General features: G+C 46.9%; 1 protein-coding gene across 1 annotated transcript in view; it reads right to left on the bottom strand.

Moving 5' to 3' along the window:
* Positions 1-1,130: 1,130 nt before the first annotated feature.
* The window catches only part of SUB1 (SUB1 regulator of transcription), a 41,557-nt gene continuing 21,313 nt past the window's right edge, over positions 1,131-21,374 (bottom strand). The window contains exons 4-5 of the mRNA XM_030193006.1: positions 7,154-7,262; positions 1,131-2,875 (exon numbers count right to left, since the gene is read on the bottom strand). Coding sequence (XP_030048866.1) covers positions 2,796-2,875; positions 7,154-7,262 — 189 coding nt within the window. The 3' untranslated portion in view covers positions 1,131-2,795. The remainder of the gene's footprint in view (positions 2,876-7,153; positions 7,263-21,374) is intronic.

Genomic DNA, 21,374 nt, shown 5'->3' with positions numbered 1-21,374 from the left:
ATGCCTTGGATTTATTCGTTTTTGAGCTGGGCGCTTTCATTTTCCATTATCGCTGAAAAACAAACGCCCAGCTCACAAATTGTCGAATAAAACATGGACGTCTATTTTTTCCCAAAATACGGTTCGGTCCGCCCCTTCACGGACCCGTTCTTGGAGATAAACGCCCATGGAGATAGACGTTTTCGTTCGATTATGCCCCTCCATGGGTCCTCAACCTACCTCTTTTCTGCCCAAACAGGAATTGGAAACCATAACCTTTAGACTTCTGCTGCCCTTTCACTGAACTGCCAAATACCTCCCTCTCCCTCCTGTCTTTTTTTTTCCAACTTTTGCTTTCCTTTCCTATGCCCATTGTAGTTCCTTCCTATAAAAACTCTCTGTCATGTATTTATGTAATTTCTAATCCACTCTGATGGTAGTTAACCCTTTAGTAACAAACTTGAAACCTGAACATTAGTGCAGTTTGTTAACACTGGGAGGGGTTACGTTGCAAAGGCATTAAAAACTAACAAAAGAAGCCTCAAAGCTCCTGGCAACACTCAATCTTAACAGCATTGACCTACCTTATGGAGACGAGATATTACTGGTTTCAAAAATGCAGGGAAAAAAAGCTTAGAGGTTTCATTTGTTAATTTTTTTTTTAATGCCTTCGTACAACGCAACCTCTCCCAATGTTGGCAAACTATTTTTTGTATGGTATATATAGTTTGCTCCCTTCCAGTGTTGGCAAACTAATTTTATTTTTTGTATGGTATATATGGTTTGCTTCTCAGTTTGAATTTTACAAACTGGAAACATTAGTGTGTGTATGGCCATTAATTTGGAAAATCAGCCATTTTCCGGCTGCAGCAAAAAGTGGCCTTGGTGTGTAAGACCCGCAGCAAGGACGTGCTAAGGTCACTTTCTGCTGCAGCTTTATAAAACGGCCCCTAAAGATCACATATTTTTAAAACAAGCGTTTTGGGTTAGGGGAATTTGATGGGGAAAAAATATTTTCTCCCTGATCAGTTCAAAATTTACAGATATTTTACATCTCTAAATCCCACCTATGAAGATTGAGTGGCACTTCATGTTTCTATTTCACAAAATTAAACCTCAATATTAACACAGAAAAATTAGTCTTGCACTGTTTTTTTTCTGCCATTTTTATTACTCTTGTAATAAACACTGAAATTCCCAAAAAGATAAAATGAAAATAAGGAGCCACACTGGTATGTTAACAATAATTATTACAGACTGACGTAGGATATGAAAAATTTTAATCAAGAATCATTAATTGTACGTTCAGTTAACAGTTAACACTGACCTCAGTCTTCACTCTCAGTCGAGGATCACCAATGGCCAGGTTTTCAGGATATCCCTAATGAAAATTAGAGAGACTTGCATACAATGGAGGTAGTAGGTATGCAAATCTTTCATGCATATTCATTAGGGATATCTTGAAAATTTGATCTGCTACCATCCCTTGAGGCCCAGGAGTGAAGACCAAGGCACCACAAATCGCTTTTTTCCTGCATTACTCATTCCCACTTCCAAAACTTAGAAAAAAAAAAAATTCCTAAACCTTTTCCCTTTTCTTTGCATCATAATTACATACTATGTAAACTGGCGCCAATGCAAAGTAAGGAAATCATCTCTAAAGGGTGGAAACTTGTCCACCAATTATGATCAAAATAGCATGCCTACTACAATTATTACATTCTAATGTAATATAATGTTAAACCCAGGTGTGGGATCAGAAATTATTCATCCCATATTACAATACTGTTTTCATTAATTATGTTCATTTAATATAATCTTTTGCAGATGATAGTGAAACAAAAATTAAGGGGCAAATCACAACCTATCAGTGATATAATATGTGAATAACTGCAAATGAAAGGAAAATTATATACTTATGTTACAAAATCTCTCAGATGCAGTGGTACTCAAACCTCTCATTCAGTGAGCATTTTCAAATTATGTTCAGTGATTAAACTCGACAATAGCTCTACTGCGTTGTCCTATACTTTAAAAATCCTACTTTGTGTCACAGGTTGAATATCACCAATTCAGAGACTTACTTAAGTGCAATAATTAAACAGTATATACAACCTCCAACAGATATTACTTTAAAATGTGCACTGGCAACTAAAAATCTGTTTCTTTGGGGATGGGAGAAACAAAAGGCTAGTCAGAGGATGGAGAAAATGTGTGGTAGGTCTGGGAAACTAAGGTTTAAAAATGATAAGCCTACCTATACATCTAGACCAGGGGTTCTCAGAACAGTCCTTGGGTTGTCAGAATACCCACAATTAATATGCATAAAATGGAGATAGTGCATGCTACTCTTATGCATATTTACTGTGGGTATCCTAAAAACCTGACTGACTAGAGGCGTGTCCCCGGACTAAGTTGAGAAACCCCTGGTCTAGACTAATGGAGATTTCTAGGTACCAAATTCAGTGCCAATTTAACAATGCACACTCGAATTAAGAGCAGCAAATGGGTTCTAGAAAAACATTCTGTTGGCTTCACTAGGCCAGCACTTACATGTGAGATTACTTTAAATTATTTCCATTGTATACAAAAGGGAAAGCTGGCTTGGGAAGGCATGGCTTTTTAATTCTTAATCAAAAGTATATACAAAGTAACTTCACTTAATATATACTTTTAATATATATTAAAAATGGCTCATTTTACAAATTGCTCTGCAATCCAAATGTACAATAGCTTGGAAGAGAAATTTTAGAAAAACAAAATGTATAAAGACTGCCTAAAACAACTAAAGCAAGAAATTTCTGCTCTGGCGGACTCTACAGTTTTCTTATTGCATCATCAATGTCAGACATCTGTTCCTTCAACTGGTTCCATTGCTCAGGGTTTAAGGCAATGCCTGTAAAACAGAAAAGATTATTTAAGTATATTTTTAAATAAAAGACATGACAACAAAGTTTTATACAACTGTACCTTCCAACAAATTACAGCTGTAACCAACAGAGGTTAGCTTAATTTATTAACAAAGATATTAAGTAGTATATTTTTTTAATACAATAGAGGAGAGAAAAGGGTTTTGTTGTGGACTCTGTTGGGGGAGTAAAGAGAATGAGAAATGATCCAAGAAAGTTTGGAGAGTACTTGGTTTAATAGCAAGAAATGCAGAACCATGTACCTAAGGTGCAAGAATCTGCAGAAGCAATATACAACAGGTAGCGAGCCTGTGTGCACAGACCTGGAGACTGACCTTGGGGTGACTGCTAATTTCAAGGTAGCCAAGATGGCTAATCAGTGGTCACAGCCAGAAGGATGCAGATTAAATTAGGAGAGGTATAAACAGTAGAAAGTATAAAATGATAACCTGATGTCATTAGTGAAAGTCCACTCTTCCTCTCTCCTTTTTTGTGTTTATTTACTTATGACATTTATATCCCACATTATCTCAAATAGTTCAATGTGGTTCACAATATAACAAAAGAACTGACAAGACTTTCTGATTGCATAGAACAGTGTGTGTATATATACAGAACAGTAGTACTAACAGCATGACATGAAATCCTGATCATGTTTGTAATACATAGGATAGAATGTGAATATGGACAGAGATGCTGTTATTGCAGGTTTAGTTAGAGGGTTAGTTATCTGATAAGCAGTATAAAATGTTTTGTACTTTTTTGGGATCTTGCCAGGTATTTGTGACCTGGATTGGCCACTGTTGGAAACAGGATGCTGGGCTTCATGGACCTTTGGTCTGTCCTAGTGTGGCAATACTTATGTACTTATCGTGCTTGCCCCTGCCAGACTTACCAGAACTAGGGCCTTAATACTTAATGAATGCAAACCAGCCAAGACCATTACGCTTTTATGGATTTTTGTTGCACTATGATAAGCAAAAGGAAAATTACTGAGGTTGGAAAATGTCATATATATAACAAATGTTTATTGATTTGAAGCAGGGGTGTAGCCAGACCTCGGCCCGGGGAGGGGGGGGAACATTTTACCCCCGACACAACAGTTAATATACTAATGAGACATTTCGCTTATGATCAAACACACAATACAGACCACCACACATGTATTCTTTCAAGAACTAGCCGTTAAGCCCGTAAAAACGGGCGAGTATTGCAACCCTCCTCTCTCCCCTGGCCTCACCCCGTCCACCGATCCTCCCCCCCCTTATCCAGCAACCATCCTCTTTCCCTTGGCCTCCCCCCTCCACCCATGTCCAGCAACCCTCCTCTGTGCCCTGCTCTCACCCCAAGTCCAGCAACCATGCCTCTCCCCCCTGCTGCTGCCTGCAGCGCTTCCACACGGAGGTGAGAGGCGCTGTCAAGTCAGTGAAGGGGACCCAATACGGAAGGGGGAGGGTGTAGGTTGGTTCGCGCAATGTTCCTTTCCAGGCGGCATCCGACAACTCGACTCCGTTTCCCTCTCTGTTCCACCCTCTGACATCATGACGCGAGGGCAGGACAGAGAGGGAAGTCTGTACTGTGCATTTGCGAGTACAGTCACTTGCCATTTATATGTTTGATACTATGTGTAATGTCAGTTCCAAATTAAAATTGTAAAAGTAAACAAGGACTAATTAAATTAAAAATCAGATTGCTATATGACACATGAAATCTAAAATGTTGTAGGAGGGTCTCTAAGCACAGAAGTATCTGATCCTTCAATGTTTTTCTGTTTTGTTTTTTTTGCATTGCTCACCTTATATAATGAGCTCAATCTGGCCTTCTATAAGTTGCTATGCCTTCTGCAGTTCAATAAATAGTTTAAAGACACCAACATGAGCACAACAGACTAGTACTTTGAGTCTTTAATGCCAAGATTCAACTCTATTCTGGGTTCGTGGTACACCCAGCATTAACCGACCAAAAAGATGGCAGGAACAATGGCATATCTTTGGTTATCAGTCATGTTTGCTAAATCACTGTAAATGCCAAAGAACTGCCAATATCCTTTGATGTGGGCCTACTGAATACCATTTTCTCACAGCAGAAGATTTCACAATACATCTTTACCTTTATCTTAATACCATGTCCCATGAAAGGCACGATACTTCATAGCACCTTTACATCTTTACCTCTAAAATTAGACCATATGTCCTTTAGACCAATTAACAATTAGATGCACTGATGTCTTGGACCGATTGTCAGTTAACTGAAATACACCACTGGACTAATTGCCACTACAGCAACTGTCCCTTAGATGAACTCTAATTAGACAAATTGTACAAAACCTGAGAGGCAACATGGCTGGAGGTGCTATACAGCCACAGGTGCCATTGAAGTTAAAGATCTACCATCTGCTAGAGTCTGAGAAATACTAAGGAACTAGATCTCCTGAAAGGGAAGTGCAGTCAGATCTGAGCTGTTTTCTCTGGCTCTATCCCTTGAGAACACATGCACTCAGATAAGCTGAGATCATGCTTCCTCAGGCAAACCAGGGCAAGGTGTGAAAAAGGGGAGTTCATGGCCAGAAGGATTAAACCTCCAGCACCTACCACTACCACATTAGTCCAATAAAATTGAGAAGGGACGAGGAGAAATACGGAAATTGATATTTTTTCCTCATTCTCTGACCTCTCCCACACTGTTACAATTACTCCACCTAATTTTACTAGGCAGCAAAGCAATGTTGTCTACAGATTCTTCTAGCCCAGTGATGGCGAATCTATGGCACTCGTGCCAGAGAGGGCACACAGAGCCCTCTGTTGGCATGCGCGCCGTCACCAGGGCCGCTGAGAGGGGGGTGCAGGGGGGACAAAATTCCCCAAGCCCAGGCCTCCAAGGGGGGCCAGGCACCGCAGTCCCCTCCACCCAGTGGTGTGCTGGAGCCAGCTCACACCGGCTTGCAAGAGCCGGTTGTTCTTGAGGGTGAGCCGGCTCTCCTCCCTCCCTCGCCCGAGCTACAGGGTCCCTCCGATACCTGAAGAAGGCGTTCTTTGGGGCAGGCAGGAAAGATCCTCATTCTTGCCTGCCCGCTGCCGGCGCTGACCCTCCCCCACTGCCGGATCGCTCTTTAAAAATGGCTGCTGAGACTTCCAGCGGCGGCCTCGCGATACTTCTACTGAAATCTTGGAGGCCGCCCTTGTATGTCTTGGCGGCCATTTTGAAGAGCGATGCAGTAGCGCCGCGGGAGTCAGCGCCAGCAGCGGGCAGGCAAGACTACGGATCTTTCCTGCCTGCCCCAAAGAATCCACTGCACAACTTGGGTGGATGGAGGGGGGGCAGGGGAGCGAGGAGAATCGCTGGGTATGGGTGGCTGGAGAAGGGGACAAGAAGAGAATCACTGGACATGGGTGGATGGAGGGAAGGGAGAGAGAAGAAATGCTGGACATGGATGGAGGGGAGGCAAGAGTGAGGCAGGAGATGAGATGAGGGAAAAGGAAGAGAGGAGAAAAACTGTACATGGATGAAGAAAATAGGCAGAAGCTGGATCCACTGGACAGTCAAGTCTGCGGAGAACCCAGCTTTTACTGGGGCAAGAAATGAAGAAAGGCGGAAAGTAAAGAAATAAATGGAAAACGGAGTTAAGAGGACAGATAACAGCAGAATCGGATACTGGGCCAGCATGATCAGAAAAACAAAGTCACCAGACAACAAAGGTAGAAAAAAATCATTTTCATTATAGTGTTTGGAATATGTCCACTTTGAGAATCAGGTGCTCAACATTAAAAGTTTATAATTATTTATTTATGGCATTTTATCCCACATTAAACATGAATTAGATTGGAACCTGCGATCATTTAATTTGCAACAGCAAAAATCACATTAATTATTCAAACGCATGCCAAATGCTTTCAAAGTTCTGTTATTCAGGTTAAATTGCACTTTGCGATAAATAATTAGATTTTGGGTTGCTGTCTGGGCACTCCGTCTCTGAAAGGTTCGCCATCAGTGTTCTAGCCTAATCAAATGTTATCATTAAACTACTTGGCTTTTTAAAACACTGATAAAGTGCCTTGGAAATTAATGCATTGTGGTTTTATCTTAATTATTTACATCAAGTATAGTGTGATTTGGCATACCACATCTAATAAGGGCATCAAGAAAATAAGCAAAGTAAAATTCTGAGATTATTTGCATGGGAAAATATTTCAATTCAAAATTATCTGGAAAACCCCACATTTCTGTAAAATCCCAATGAAACAAGCCAACAGAAGAAGCAAAAGCACCTTTTCGTCCTGGTTTCATGTCTCCCTCCGAATCAATCCAGTATTCTCGGATGTCAATTAGCACTTTGCCTTTGAAGTCTCGAACACTAACATATCTCATTTTCCCAATCTGCCAAATAAGAAACAAACATTTTTTTTTGCAAAGATGTTCATAACGTCTCTTATGATCCCCAGAGTGTTCAAGACATAACAAACAGAGAAAATGAAGGCAGATAAAGATCATTTGGTCCATCCATACTATCACTATCCCACCCTCTCCCTTACAGATACCATGTACTTGTCCCAAGCTTTGATACAGACAGTATCCACTTCTCCAGCAGCCATTCCACAAATTCACGCTTTCCATGACGTATCTCCTGAGGTTACTCCTGATTCTGTCCCCTTTCACCTTTATTCCTGAGCTTCCTTTCAACTGAAAGGCTTCTGTGTGTTTATGCCACGGGATGTCTATCATATCTCCCCTCAGTCCAAAACGTTTGGGAACCCCTGCTCTAAACATTGTACAAAGAAAGAAACATACTTTGCTAACTGCACGTGTGTGATTCAATGAGTACATGCATGGAGAATTACAAGGGGCAGTGAGGGCTGAGCGAATAGACGACAAGCAATCGCTAGAAGTCTACACAAAAATTTCCCTCCCCATCATACAATCACACCCAAGTCCCGCTCCTCTTTCATGCACAAAAGTTCTTTACCCCCTAAAATGTACCATCAGGATTTTCCCCATTTTGACTAATGAAATCGCTGAATACGATGTTTCCATTTTTTTAAATTTATTTATTGCATTTGTATCCCACATTTTCCCCCCTCTTTGCAGGCTCAGTGTGGCTTACAATAAGATATGAATAATGGAAATACATTTGTTACAGCTTGGTTATGGGTTACATTGTACAAGTTATGCGGGACCATCGAAGTGTCGGTAGGAGTATAACAATGGGACATCAACATTGAAACATTAGAAAGAGACAGTGGGGAGCTTAAAGGGCAGTGTTAAGACACTAAGACATATGGTGTACATATTTCTGTGAGTAAATGTATGATTGATGTGGTATTGCGGGGGATGAGGGTCAGAAGTTGATGTATGATGCATTGATGATCAGTGAGTGTAGACTATGTGTTTTGGGTCTTTCCATAAATTGTTTCAAACAGATGGGTCTTCAATAATTTGCGGAAGGAAGCTTGTTCGTAAATCGTTCTTATGTTGCGCGGCAGTGCTCATGTGAGAAAAGGTTGACGCGTGTAACGTCTTGTATTTCACGCCCTTGCAATTAGGGAAGTGGAGGTTGAGGTATGTTCGGGATGATCTTTTAGCATTTCTGGGTAGTAGGTCTATCAACTCGGACATGTAGGCTGGAACTTCACCGTGAATGATCTTGTGGACTATTGTGCATACCTTAAAAGTGACATGTTCCTTAAGTGGAAGCCAGTGTAGATTGGGGAACCCAAAGTGCAGTGTTTTGCCCAAATTGAGATGCAAAGTATTCTGCATGGCCATTCACTTGAGATTCCACCCACAAGGAAGAAACCATAAAGGCACCAACAATGGGATGAGCAAACTCAAGAGTGTAAAACTTCTAAGACTAACTTGATGTGATAAAAATTGTCCACTCTCAAAGATACGGACAAAGTGTGCCCCCCCCCCCCCCCCTGCACTGAGAAGACTGGCTAAACTTCATTGGAGAGCCTTTGGGGTAGTGGAATAAGAGGAGACAGCACCGCTCCCCAATCTCTTAGCATCTCAAAAGGAATAACTTTTTCACATGCCTGTAGAAGGGAGGGAATCACCCTTGTCAAGAGATCTACAGGCCAACACCTTATGAGATTGGGATCTGTCTTCCAGAAGGCACTGGGGTCTAGATTCATCCAATTCCATAACTAACTTTAAGATCCTCCTCAAAATGCAGACAATCCCAAAAATAAGGTTAAAGCACCTCACACGGAACTGTAGATCCAGAACAATTGGCAGTAATGAGGGAAACTGCAATTGTTCTGGCGCCACAGTTCTGTGAGGCAAGTGCCATAGGCAGGCTCTTTCTGGGTTCCAGGCTCCTGCCCTATGTGGGGCATCCATTTAGAGTGTTTTGAGGTCTGGCTGGAGCACAGGGTCTGCTCAATGGTCTTTCTGATCACAATAAGCACCCCAGGTCCCCTAGTTGGAAGCAAGGACCCTGGGGATACCCAATCAATGCACTGAACCACAAACATGATCTGGTGGCCATGTGGTTGCTCCAGTTTAACTTGAATAAGTATTACTATTTTGTTCAACCACTCTCCCTCTAGTGCACCCTATTCAGATAGCAGGTCATAATCTTCCTGGGGTTGAATTCACCATGATCCTTGGAGTTCTTAACAGTACATTATCCTTTTGTCAACATATTCCAGGCCTAAAAGACCTGTATTTTCAAACTACATCTGCTATGCTCTATCCATCAGCTGTTTTCGGTTTCTGCCCTTCACATCTTTATTCATGCGTTGGTAATATTCAAACTTAGATTACTGTAATGCTCTGCTCTATGGTGCTAGACCAATGGTTCCCAAACCTGGTCCTGGAGATACCCCAGCTAGTCATGTTTTCAGTGGAGGAAGTGCATGCATCTCTCATGAATATTCATTGTGGATATCCTGAAAACCTGACTAGCTGAGAGCCTCCAGAACATGGTTTGTGAATCACTGTGCTAGACAAAAGGATTTCCACCACCTTCAGTTGTTACAGAATGCCGCCCTGCACCTTCTCACAGGTGCAAGGCATTCTGAGCATGTTATCCCTCTCTTACAAACAGCACTGGCTTCCTGTTATAAGACTATTTATAAGGTAATTAAGCAAGCCAACGTATCTGTCTCAAGTTTTGTTACTTTAACGCCATACATGGTTACTCTAATCCTCCCAATGTAACCTTCTACAGATTCCATCACATCATTCATTCTGTTCATCTTTCCACTATTAGGAAGAGATTTAGCATAAAACGTCCTTCCTTATGGAATGATATTCCATTAGATCTCCGTCTGGAACTTTCGTTGCCTGTTTTTAAAACTAAGCTTAATACATTCGCTCCACAAGGCATTTAGGCCTTAAGACAACAAGTGCTGCCCTTCTGGATTTTGGGTGTTGGGCATTATGCCTTGGTGTCTGATTCAGTTTTTTATCTTCCTGCAACGCTATTTTAATTCTTTTCTGAAATACTGTAGTTCCTTTTCTTGCTTTTCTTTTTGTAATTTTGGTTGTAAACCGCTTTGATAGGAGTTACTCCAAACTAGTACACTTAAAACGAACTGGAGAAAAGCGCAGGTACTTATCCGTAGCAGGTGTTCTCCAAGGACAGCAGGCTTTATATTCTCACAAGTGGGCGACAGCAACCCATATCGCCCAGTCCGGAATTTGCCAAAGTCTAAGGTAAAATTATGTATAATCATACCTGATAATTTTCTTTCCATTAATCATAGCTGATCAATCCATAGACTGGTGGGTTGTGTCCATCTACCAGCAGGTGGAGATAGAGAGCAAACTTTTGCCTCCCTATATGTGGTCATGTGCTGCCGGAAACTCCTCAGTATGTCGATATCAAAGCTCCATCCGCAGGACTCAGCACTTAGAGAATTACACCCACGAAGGGACACTCTGCCCAGCTCACCACCGCCGAAACGGGGGAGGGGAATTAACCCAGCTCATCCCCACACAAGTGGGGGAGGGGAATCCGTCCAGCTCATCCCCGCGGAGCGGGGGAGGGACACCACACCCGCCGATGCGGGGGGATCTGGCTTATCCTGCAACCGCAACCGCGGGAGGAGCTGACTGACCCTAACACCGCCGAAGCGGGAAGGGTACAAAGCTGCCCTACAGCCGCACGAAGCGGGAGGGAGTGCCGGCAGAATTTTAAGTCTCAATCCAGCCCCGTAAAACGGAGGGGAGAGGAATGCAGCAGCTCACTCTAACACAAACTCGTCTTAACTCTTGAAGAATCCAAGTGAAAAAACTTGAACACGAAGTCTTTCTGAAGTAACTGAAGACTAAACTTGAACCTGAAATGCAACCAGAATAAAAACAGTACAGATATCTGGGAGGGGCTATGGATTGATCAGCTATGATTAATGGAAAGAAAATTATCAGGTATGATTATACATAATTTTACCTTCCATATCATCAAGCTGATCAATCCATAGACTGGTGGGATGTACCGAAGCAGTACTCACCCAGGGCGGGACATTGAAATCCCTGACCTCAACACTGAAGCTCCAAACCGGGCCTCCGCCCGTGCAGCCACAGTCAAACGGTAATGCTTGGAGAATGTATGAGCCGAAGCCCAAGTTGCCGCCTTGCATATCTCTTCCAAGGAGACGGATCCGGCCTCTGCCATCGAGGTCGCCTGAGCTCTCGTGGAGTGAGCCTTCAGCTGGATAGGCGGCACCTTCCCTGCGGCCACATAAGCCGCTGCAATGGCTTCCTTGACCCATCTTGCCACTGTAGGCTTAGCAGCCTGCAGACCCTTACGAGGACCTGCAAACAGGACAAACAGATGATCCGATTTCCGGAAATCATTGGTCACTTCCAAGTATCTGATGATGACTCGTCTCACATCCAGATATTTAAGAGCAGAGTACTCCTCTGGGTAGTCCTCCCTACGAAAGGAAGGGAGACATAGCTGCTGATTCACATGGAAGCGAGAAACAATCTTGGGCAGGAAGGAAGGCACTGTGCGAATAGTCACTCCTGCCTCAGTGAACTGTAGAAAAGGCTCTCGACATGAGAGCGCCTGGAGCTCAGAAACTCTTCTGGCTGAAGTGATAGCCACCAAAAAGACTGCTTTCAACGTCAGGTCTTTCAGAGATGCCCTTGACAAGGGTTCAAACGGCGGCTTCTGCAATGCTCTTAGCACCAGGTTGAGATTCCACGCAGGCACCACTGAGTGCAGAGGAGGGCGCAGGTGATTAACCCCCTTGAGAAAGCGCACCACATCTGGCTGCGAAGCCAGGGAAGCACCCTTCAGGCGGCCCCTGAAGCAAGCCAGAGCCGCTACCTGGACCTTAAGGGAACTGAGCGACAGGCCTTTGTCCAGACCTTCTTGCAGGAACGTCAACACTGAAGAAATTGGAGCAGTGAAAGGAGAAAGAGAGCCTGCTTCACACCACGCTGCAAAGATACGCCAAACCCTGGCGTAAGCAGTAGAAGTAGAGCGTTTCCTCGCTCTCAGCATAGTGGCGATGACCTTGTCTGAGAAGCCCTTCTTCCTCAGACGCTGCCGCTCAATAGCCAGGCCGTAAGACCAAAGGGGGAGGGATCCTCCATCACCACGGGACCCTGATGTAACAGGCCCTGCTCCACTGGCAACCGCAGAGGATCGTCGACTGAGAGTCTGATCAAGTCCGCATACCAGGGACGCCTGGGCCAATCCGGACCCACCAGGATTATCCTGCCGGGATGCTTTGCCACCCGGTCTAGTACCCTGCCCAACATGGGCCAGGGCGGGAACACATAGAGAAGCTCTTGTGTCGGCCATTGTTGGAGAAGAGCATCTACTCCCAGGGATCGAGGGTCCCGTCCTCTGCTGAAGAAGCGCGGCACTTGGCAATTGGCCGATGACGCCATCAGATCTAGGCTCGGCTGGCCCCAGCGCTTCGTGATGTCCAAGAACGCCTGAGCAGATAGCTGCCACTCTCCGGGCTCCAAGGTATGGCGACTGAGAAAGTCCGCCTTGACATTCATGACTCCGGCAATGTGGGCCGCTGACAGCTGTTCCAGGTTCGCTTCCGCCCACTGGCATAGACTCATAGCTTCCTTGGCTAGAGGGGCGCTCTTGGTACCTCCCTGGCGGTTGACATAGGCCACAGCCGTGGCATTGTCCGACAGGACCCGTACAGGCTTGAACACCAGTACCGGGATGAACTCCAAAAGCGCCAACCGAATGGCTCTGAGTTCCAGGAGGTTGATAGACCACTTTGCCTCTGCAGGAGACCAGAGCCCCTGCGCTGTCCTTCCCAAGCAGTGGGCTCCCCAGCCCGATAACGAGGCGTCCGTCGTGACGACAATCCACTCTGGGGACACCAGAGGCATTCCCGCAGACAACTTGTCTGTCTGCATCCACCAGCTCAGCGCCTTGCGCACTGCTGGATCCAAGGGAAGACGCACCGCATAATCCTCCGACATCGGAGTCCAGCGCTGCAGCAGAGAGTGTTGTAGTGGTCTCATATGAGCCCTGGCCCAGGGCACTACTTCCATCGTGGCCGTCATAGAGCCCAACAGCTGCACATAGTCCCAAGCCCGAAGAGGAGAGGCTACTAGGAACTGGTCCACCTGAGCCTGAAGCTTGACAATCCGATTGACTGGCAGGAACACTCTGCCCACTTGGGTGTCGAATCGAACTCCCAGATACTCCAGGGACTGAGTCGGGCGCAGCTGGCTCTTCTCCCAGTTGATGATCCATCCCAGGGAGCTCAAAAGAGCAACTACCCGGTCCACAGCTTTGCCGCACTCTGCATAAGAGGGGGCTCGGATCAACCAGTCGTCCAGATAAGGATGGACTTGTACTCCTTCCTTTCGCAGGAAGGCCGCTATGACCACCATTACCTTGGAAAAGGTCCGCGGAGCAGTAGCCAACCCGAACGGGAGGGCTCTGAACTGGAAGTGTCGGCCCAGGACTGCAAAACGCAGAAAGCGTTGATGAGGAGGCCAGATGGGAATATGCAGGTACGCTTCCTTGATGTCCAAGGATGCCAGGTACTCCCCTGCCTTCACTGCCGCTATAACAGAGCGGAGAGTCTCCATGCGAAAGTGCCGCACTTTCAAGGCCCGATTGACCCCTTTGAGGTCGAGGATAGGCCGGACAGAACCTCCTTTCTTTGGTACCACAAAGTAAATGGAGTAACGCCCCTTGCCAAGCTGACTTTCTGGCACCGGAACGACCGCACCCAGGCGGATCAGATTGTCCAAAGTCTGCTGCACTGCCACAGCTTTGACCGGAGACTTGCAGGGAGAGAGTACAAACCTGTCTCTTAAGGGTCGGCAGAACTCTAGCTTGTAGCCGTCTCTGATGACTTCCAGCACCCAAGCGTCTGAAGTTATTGTGGTCCACTCGCCCAGAAACGAGGACAGCCGTCCTCCAATCTGCACTGGGGCGTGGACCAATACCCCGTCATTGGGTACGAGACCCTGGGGGAGGACCGGAGGGAGCACCTCCGGGACGGCGGTCTCTGCGAAAGGAATGCTGCTTGGGGGAGAAATTCCTCTTAAAGGAAGAGGGGGCAGAAGCACCCGACCTGCCCGGGCGGTACCGACGGGCTTCCTGAAACCGTCCTCTGGAGGTACCGGGACGAGCACTAGCCCGAGCCCTGACCTCCGGTAACTTCTTGCCCTTAGACGTGCCGAGATCAGTCACGATTTTGTCCAGCTCGACCCCAAAGAGCAGCTTGCCTTTAAAAGGCAATCTAGCCAGGCGGGATTTTGAGGCGTGGTCAGCAGACCAATGTTTCAGCCAAAGCCACCGCCGCGCAGAGACAGTCTGAGCCATGCCTTTAGCTGAGGCTCTCAAGACATCATACAGCAAGTCTGCCAAATAGGCTAAGCCCGATTCCAGGGCTGGCCAATCATTCCTCAAGAAATGATCCGAGGGGGAAGCCCGCTGCACCATAGTCAGGCACGCCCTGGCCACATAGGAGCCGCAAACTGAGGCCTGCAAACTTAAAGCAGCCGCCTCAAAGGACGACCTTAAGGCCGCCTCCAATCTCCTGTCTTGGGCGTCCTTTAGGGCCGTGCCACCTTCCACCGGCAATGCCGTTTTCTTAGTCACCGCAGTGATTAAAGAATCCACGGTAGGCCACAGATAGGCCTCACGTTCACTCACAGCCAAAGGATAGAGGCGGGACATAGCCCTAGCCACTTTAAGGCTCGCTTCTGGGACATCCCATTGAGCCGAAATTAAGGTGTGCATGGCATCATGCACGTGGAAGGTTCTAGGCGGGCGCTTAGTCCCCAGCATAATGGCAGAGCCAACAGGGGCTGAGGGAGAGACGTCCTCCGGAGAGGATATCTTCAAAGTGTCCATGGCCTGTAACAACAGGTTGGGCAAATCCTCCGGGCGAAAAAGCCACGCTGCAGAGGGGTCATCCGCTCCATCCGAGCGGGGATCCGTCTCCTCCAAGGAATCCGCAAAGGACCGTTGGGAGACCTCAGACACGCTGCCCTCATCTACATCGGAGGAGACAAATTCCTCCAAGGCCTGGGAATCAACCCGAGGGCGTTTACCTCTGGGAACCTCAACCTCTTTACCAGAGGAGGGAGCGGGGGCAGCGTTGTGCATGAGGAAGGCCCGATGCAGCAGCAAAACAAACTCGGGGGAGAAACCCCCCAGACTGTGCCCCTCCGCAGCCTGGGCAACAGCCCTAGGCGCGCTCTCAACCGGCGCTCGCAATAGCGGGGGAGAGACATGCTGCGCATCCAAAATGGCGTCCGGCGCGAAACTCCGCGAAGGAGCCGCGCGGGAAGAACGGCTCTTAACTTTAGCCGCTTCTGTGCCGTCGCCCAAATTAAGGGCGTTCATGGCATTAATGTCTCCAACCTCAAGGGCGGCCCAAGAAGAAGCCGTCCGAGCCGCGTGGCCGGCCAAGATGGCGGAGGCGAGGAGCGGGGGATGGGCGTTTATGGCGGGAAAAACCGCCACGCCGGAGGAAGGACCGGGACATGCATCGGTCGCGAAACTGTCACCCACCAAGGGCGAATCCGGCTTGAAGACCCCCGCATCCCCTCTAGAAGCGCTCGAGCGACCCGGGGAGCGACCCTTTGCGCCCTCGCCCTCCGACGCCATGAGCCACGAGGAGAAGAATCGGGGAACCCCCGCCCGCTATAAAAAGGTAAAATTACCTGCTGTCCGCTCCGAGTTGTAACGACCTGGTGTCTCAGTGAGTAGCTGCAATAGACGCTTAAATAAACGTCGAAATAAACGCCTTTAAGGCCGTTCAAAATTTTTTTTTTTTTTTTTTTTTAACGGAGCCAGCGGGGGGGGGGGGGGGGGGGGGGGAGAAAAGGAGGGACCTGGCACCACCAGGTTTGCACTTGCTCAAAAGAGCCCTCAACCCCAGGCACTCAACAAAACCTAAAAATTAGGCTTGGAGGCCTAGCCAGAGCTGCTGCTGTGTGTGACCACCACCTGCTGAGATAGAGAACATACTGAGGAGTTTCCGGCAGCACATGACCACATATAGGGAGGCAAAAGTTTGCTCTCTATCTCCACCTGCTGGTAGATGGACACAACCCACCAGTCTATGGATTGATCAGCTTGATGATATGGAACAAGAGCTTAGTGGAGAGCGAGAACGCTGCACTGCACATGTGTAAGTGCCTTCCCAACGGCCACGAGAATGCGGTCTCCTCAGTTTACTACTACAGCAAAAAAATAAAGTAAAAAAACTACGGAGACAACTCCAAGGGGAGATGGGAGAGATTGTGAGAATATAAAGCCTGCTGTCCTCGGAGAACAACTACTACATGTAGGTACCTGCGCTTTTTCTGAGGACAAGCAAGCTTATAATTCTCACAAGTGGGGAATCCCTAGCATCCAGCCTCACCAAAAAGAAGCACTGGTCAATTGGGCCTCACAATGACGAGGACATAACACAGATTAAACTGAAACTATATACAACCTGAATGACAGTGCAGTCTGGAACAGAACGGGCTTAGTAGGGTGGAGTTGGATTCTAGTCCCCAAACAGATTCTGCAACACAGTCTGCCCGAACCGACTGTTGCATCACGTATCTTGCCTCAATGCAGTAGTGTGATGTGAATGTGTGATCTGAAGACCACATCACAGCCTTGCAAATCTCTTCAATGGAGGCTGACCTCAAGTGGGCTACCGACGCAGCCATGGCTCTGATGTTATGAGCTGTGACATGACCCTCCAAAGACAGCCCAGCCTGGGCATAAATGAAGGAAATGCAATCTGCCAGCCAAACTGAGATGGTGGGTTTCCCCAATGGCGACCCCCATCCTGTTCGGATCAAAAGAAACACAAAGTTGGGAGGACTGTCTTTGAGGCCTTGTACGCTCCACACAGTAGGCTAATGCTCTCTTGCAATCCAAAGTGTGCAAGCTGTTTTCACCAGGATTGGAATGAGGTCGGGGAAAGAATGTTGGCAAGAAAATAGACGGGTTCAGATGAAACTAACATCACTTTTGGCAGGAACTTGGGGTGAGTGCACAGGACTACTCTGTTGTGATGAAACTCAGTATAAAGGTACATCCACCACTAAGGCCTGAAGAGCTCACCGACTCTACAAGCTAAAGTAACAGCCACCAAGAAATATACAGGTCAAGTACGTCAGATGGCTCGAAAGAAGCTTTAATCAGCTGGGTGAGAATGACGTTGAGATCCCATGACACTGGTGGAAGTTTGACAGGGGGCATTGACAAAAGCAAACCTCTCATGAAGCGAACAACTAGAAGCTGGAGATGGGCTTACCTTCTACACGTTGATAAGCACTAATTGCACTAAGGTGACCCCTTACGGAGTTGGTCTTAAGACCAGACTCTAATAGGTGTAGAAGGTATTCAAGCAGGTCTGTGTAGGGCAAACAAGGGGATCTAGGGCCTTGCTCTCACACTAGACAGCAAACCTCCATTTGAAAGAATAGCACCACTTAGTGGAATCTTTTCCGAAAGCCAGCCAGAACTAGGAGACACCCTCGGAAAGACCAAGAAAACAAATTCTAGGCTCTCAACATCCAAGCTGTGAGCGGCAGAGACTGGAGGCTGAAATGTAGAAGGGACCCCTAGTTCTATGTGATAAGGGTCGGAAAACACTCCCACCTCCATGGTTCTTCGGAGGATAACTCAAGTAGTAGAGGGAACCATATCTGCCACGGCCAGAACAGCACGATCAGATTCACAGTTCTGCGGTCTTGCTTGATTTAGAATGTAAGAATAGCCATACTGGGTCAGACCAATGGTCCATCTAGCCCAGTATCCTGTTTTCCCAAACAGTGGCCAAGCCAGGCCAGATGTACCCAAATAGTGGCAGCACTATACTACAAATCCCTGGGCAAGCAGTTGCTTCCCATGTGTGTCAATAGAAGACTATGAACTTTTCATCCAGGAATTTCTCCAAACCTTTTTAAAATCCAGATACCACATCCTCCGGCAAAGAGTCTTTCCCACTAGAGGTATGGGAGGATATGCATACAGAAGATCTGTCCCACAACTGAGAAGGAAGGTATCCGACACTAGTCTGTCGTGGGCCTGAAGCCTAGAACAGAAGAGACCTTGTAGCTGATCTAAGTGGCAAAAAGATCCACTGAGGGGGTGCCCCACACTCTGAAGATCTTGCAGCCTATGCCCATATTGAGATACCACACATGAGGTTGTATTACCCTGCTCAGTCTGTCGACCAAGGAATTGTTTTTGCCTGCCAGCTAAGTGGTTCAAAAGTACATGCCATGTTGGCGAGTCTAATGCCACATCTGGATGGCCTCCTGACAGAGCGTGATCCAGTGCACCACTGATTGTTGGTGTAATACACTGCAACCTGATTGGTGAAATAGCCGATCTCTGAAAGCCTTTAGTGTTCCAGATCACCCAGAGCTCCAGGAGATTGCTCTGAAGACTTGTTTCCTGGGAGGACCAAACTCCTTGAGTGTGAAGCCCATTTACATGAGCTCAAACCCAGAAGAGATGCATCCATCGTAAGGATTTTTTGTGGCTGAGGAATCTGGAATGGAACTACCAGAGTCAAATTGGATCGAATAGTCATAAGTACATAAGTAATGCCACACTGGGAAAAGTCCATGGAGCCCAGCATCCTATCCACGACAGCGGCCAATCCAGGCCAAGGGCTCCTGGCAAGCTTCCCAAATGTACAAACATTCTATACATGTTATTCCCGGAATTGTGGATTTTTCCCAAATCCATTTAGTAGCGGTTTATGGACTTGTCCTTTAGGAAACCGTCTAACCCCTTTTTAAACTCTGCTAAGCTAACCGCCTTCACCACCTTCTCCGGCAAAGAATTCCAGAGTTTAATTACGCGTTGGGTGAAGAAACATTTTCTCCTATTTGTTTTAAATTTACTCTCCTGTAGTTTCATTGCATGCCCCCTAGTCCTAGTATTTTTGGAAAGCGTGAACCACCACTGAAGGGAGCGTACAAGCTCTGGGGACACTTGAATGACATCTTCCACACTTCCTGTGGCTTGATACCACTAAGAAGCCAGGTGTCCACTGAGATCTCACATGAAAGCATGTCATGGGTGCAACATACACTGTGGAAGCCGTATGGCCCAACAATCTCAACATCTGTCGAGCTATGACCTGCTGAGAAGCACGAACCTTAGACACAAGTGCGCGAATATTGTCCACTCTCGTATCCGTGGAGGTAGGCTCGTAACATCCAAGTATCAAGCAGGGCTCCTATGAACTCCAAATCGCTGAACAGGGCGGAGATGGGACATGGAGTAGTTTAAAATGAACCCTAGTACCTCGAGCACCCAAATAGTCATCCGGATTGACTCCTGAGCATCCTCCTCCGAGGTGCTCTTCAACAGCCAATCACTGAGATACAAGAACACATGGAGGCTCATTTTCAAAGCACTTAGCCTCCCAAAGTTCCATAGAAACCTATGGAACTTAGCCTCCCAAACTGCTTTGAAAATATGCCTCATGGACTCCCATTTGGTGAAGACTCTGGGAGCAGATGCGAGGCAAAAAGGCAACACACGGTACTGAAAATGATGTGTTCCCAGCCAAAAATCAAAGATACTTCTGGTGGGCTGGAAGTATTGGGAAGAGAGTATATGCATCCTTTAAGTACAGAGAGCATAGCTAATTGTTTTCCTGAATCATTGGGAAAAGGGTGCCCAGGGAAACCATCCTCTCAGGCTAGGAATTTGTTCGGGGCCCCTAGGTCTAGGATGGGATGCATCCCCCTTGTTTTCTTTAAACCTGGAATAGAATCCCTGCCCTTCTGCACCTGGTGGAACGGGTTCAACCGCATGGGCCTTCAGAAGGGCGGAGAGTTCCTATGCAAGTAACTGCCTGTGATGAGAGCTGAACAAATGAGCTCTCGGTGCGCAATTCAGAGGTTTGAGATACCACTTGAGGGCCTATCCAAGATGGACTATTTGAAGAACCCACCAATCGGAGGTTATGAGGACACTTTTGGTGAAAAAAGTTCAACCTTCCCCTGACTGTCAAGTCATCTGGGATGGACACTTTTACTGCAGCTATGCTCTACTGGAGCCAGTCAAAAGCTTGCCCCTTGCTTTGTCTGAGGAACAGCAGGGGCATTAAGCACACGCTGTTGTGAACGAGCTTGCTGGGGTTGAGCCAGAGTAGGCTGGTGAGATGAAGGGTTGTACCTTCACCTAGGATAAACTCCTCCTTGGCTTACCAAAGACCTCCTAGCTGAGGAGGCTGATGCAGAAGGCACCCGGCAGAGAAAGAAGAGATGATATCCATGTGTTTTTTGACTGTCTGCGATCTCCTCAACCTTCTCTCCAAAAAGGATATCCCCCCCCCCCCAACCTCTGAACAGAAAGTTCCAAGTCAGAAACAATGTCACATCAAAGGTGTCGAAATACAGCAGAGGATGCTTTCCCTTCCATGTCCACAAAGGCTCCCAGTGGCTTCAAGCGCTTTCGACACACCTTTTGCTGCTTGACTACCTGGCGAACTGACTTGGCCTGCACTGGAGGGAGCGTCTTAGCCAGGTCAGACAACTTGTGCACTGAGTTTCGCAATTGGACGCTCATGAAGAGCGGGTATGCCTATACTCAGGAGATGAGCATTGAAGCCTGGTACATCTTCCTCCCAAAAGAATCCAGGGGTCTAACCTCTCTGCCTGGGGGTGCCGAGGCATAGTCTATGGAATCCCTGGCCCTTTTGAGAGCGGATTCCACAACCATGGGATTGTGAGGCAACAGAGGCCTATCAAAACCAGGTGCAATGTGGATCCGATACTGGGTGTCCTTCTTGGGCAAGATAGGAACCATCAGAGGGGACTCCCAGATCCTGATGAGGACTCCCCCCCCCCCCCCCACCCCCCCCCCCCCCCCCCCCCCCCGTCCCAGTACCTCAGGCTCATCCTCCACTTCCAAAGGAAATAGAATGGCATCTGACATTTCCTTTACAAAAGATGGAAATGAAAGGTTCTCCGGAGGAGACATTGCTCCTTTCAGATGGAGGGGAGTGTTCAGAAGGAATTCCACAGGACTCATCCGAGGAAAAGTACCTTAGATCCTTCTCTGAA

This window comes from Microcaecilia unicolor, chromosome 2 (assembly GCF_901765095.1).
Source record: "Microcaecilia unicolor chromosome 2, aMicUni1.1, whole genome shotgun sequence".
Classification (NCBI taxonomy): Eukaryota; Metazoa; Chordata; class Amphibia; order Gymnophiona; family Siphonopidae; genus Microcaecilia; species Microcaecilia unicolor.
This window is presented reverse-complemented; position numbering and strand designations above follow the sequence as displayed.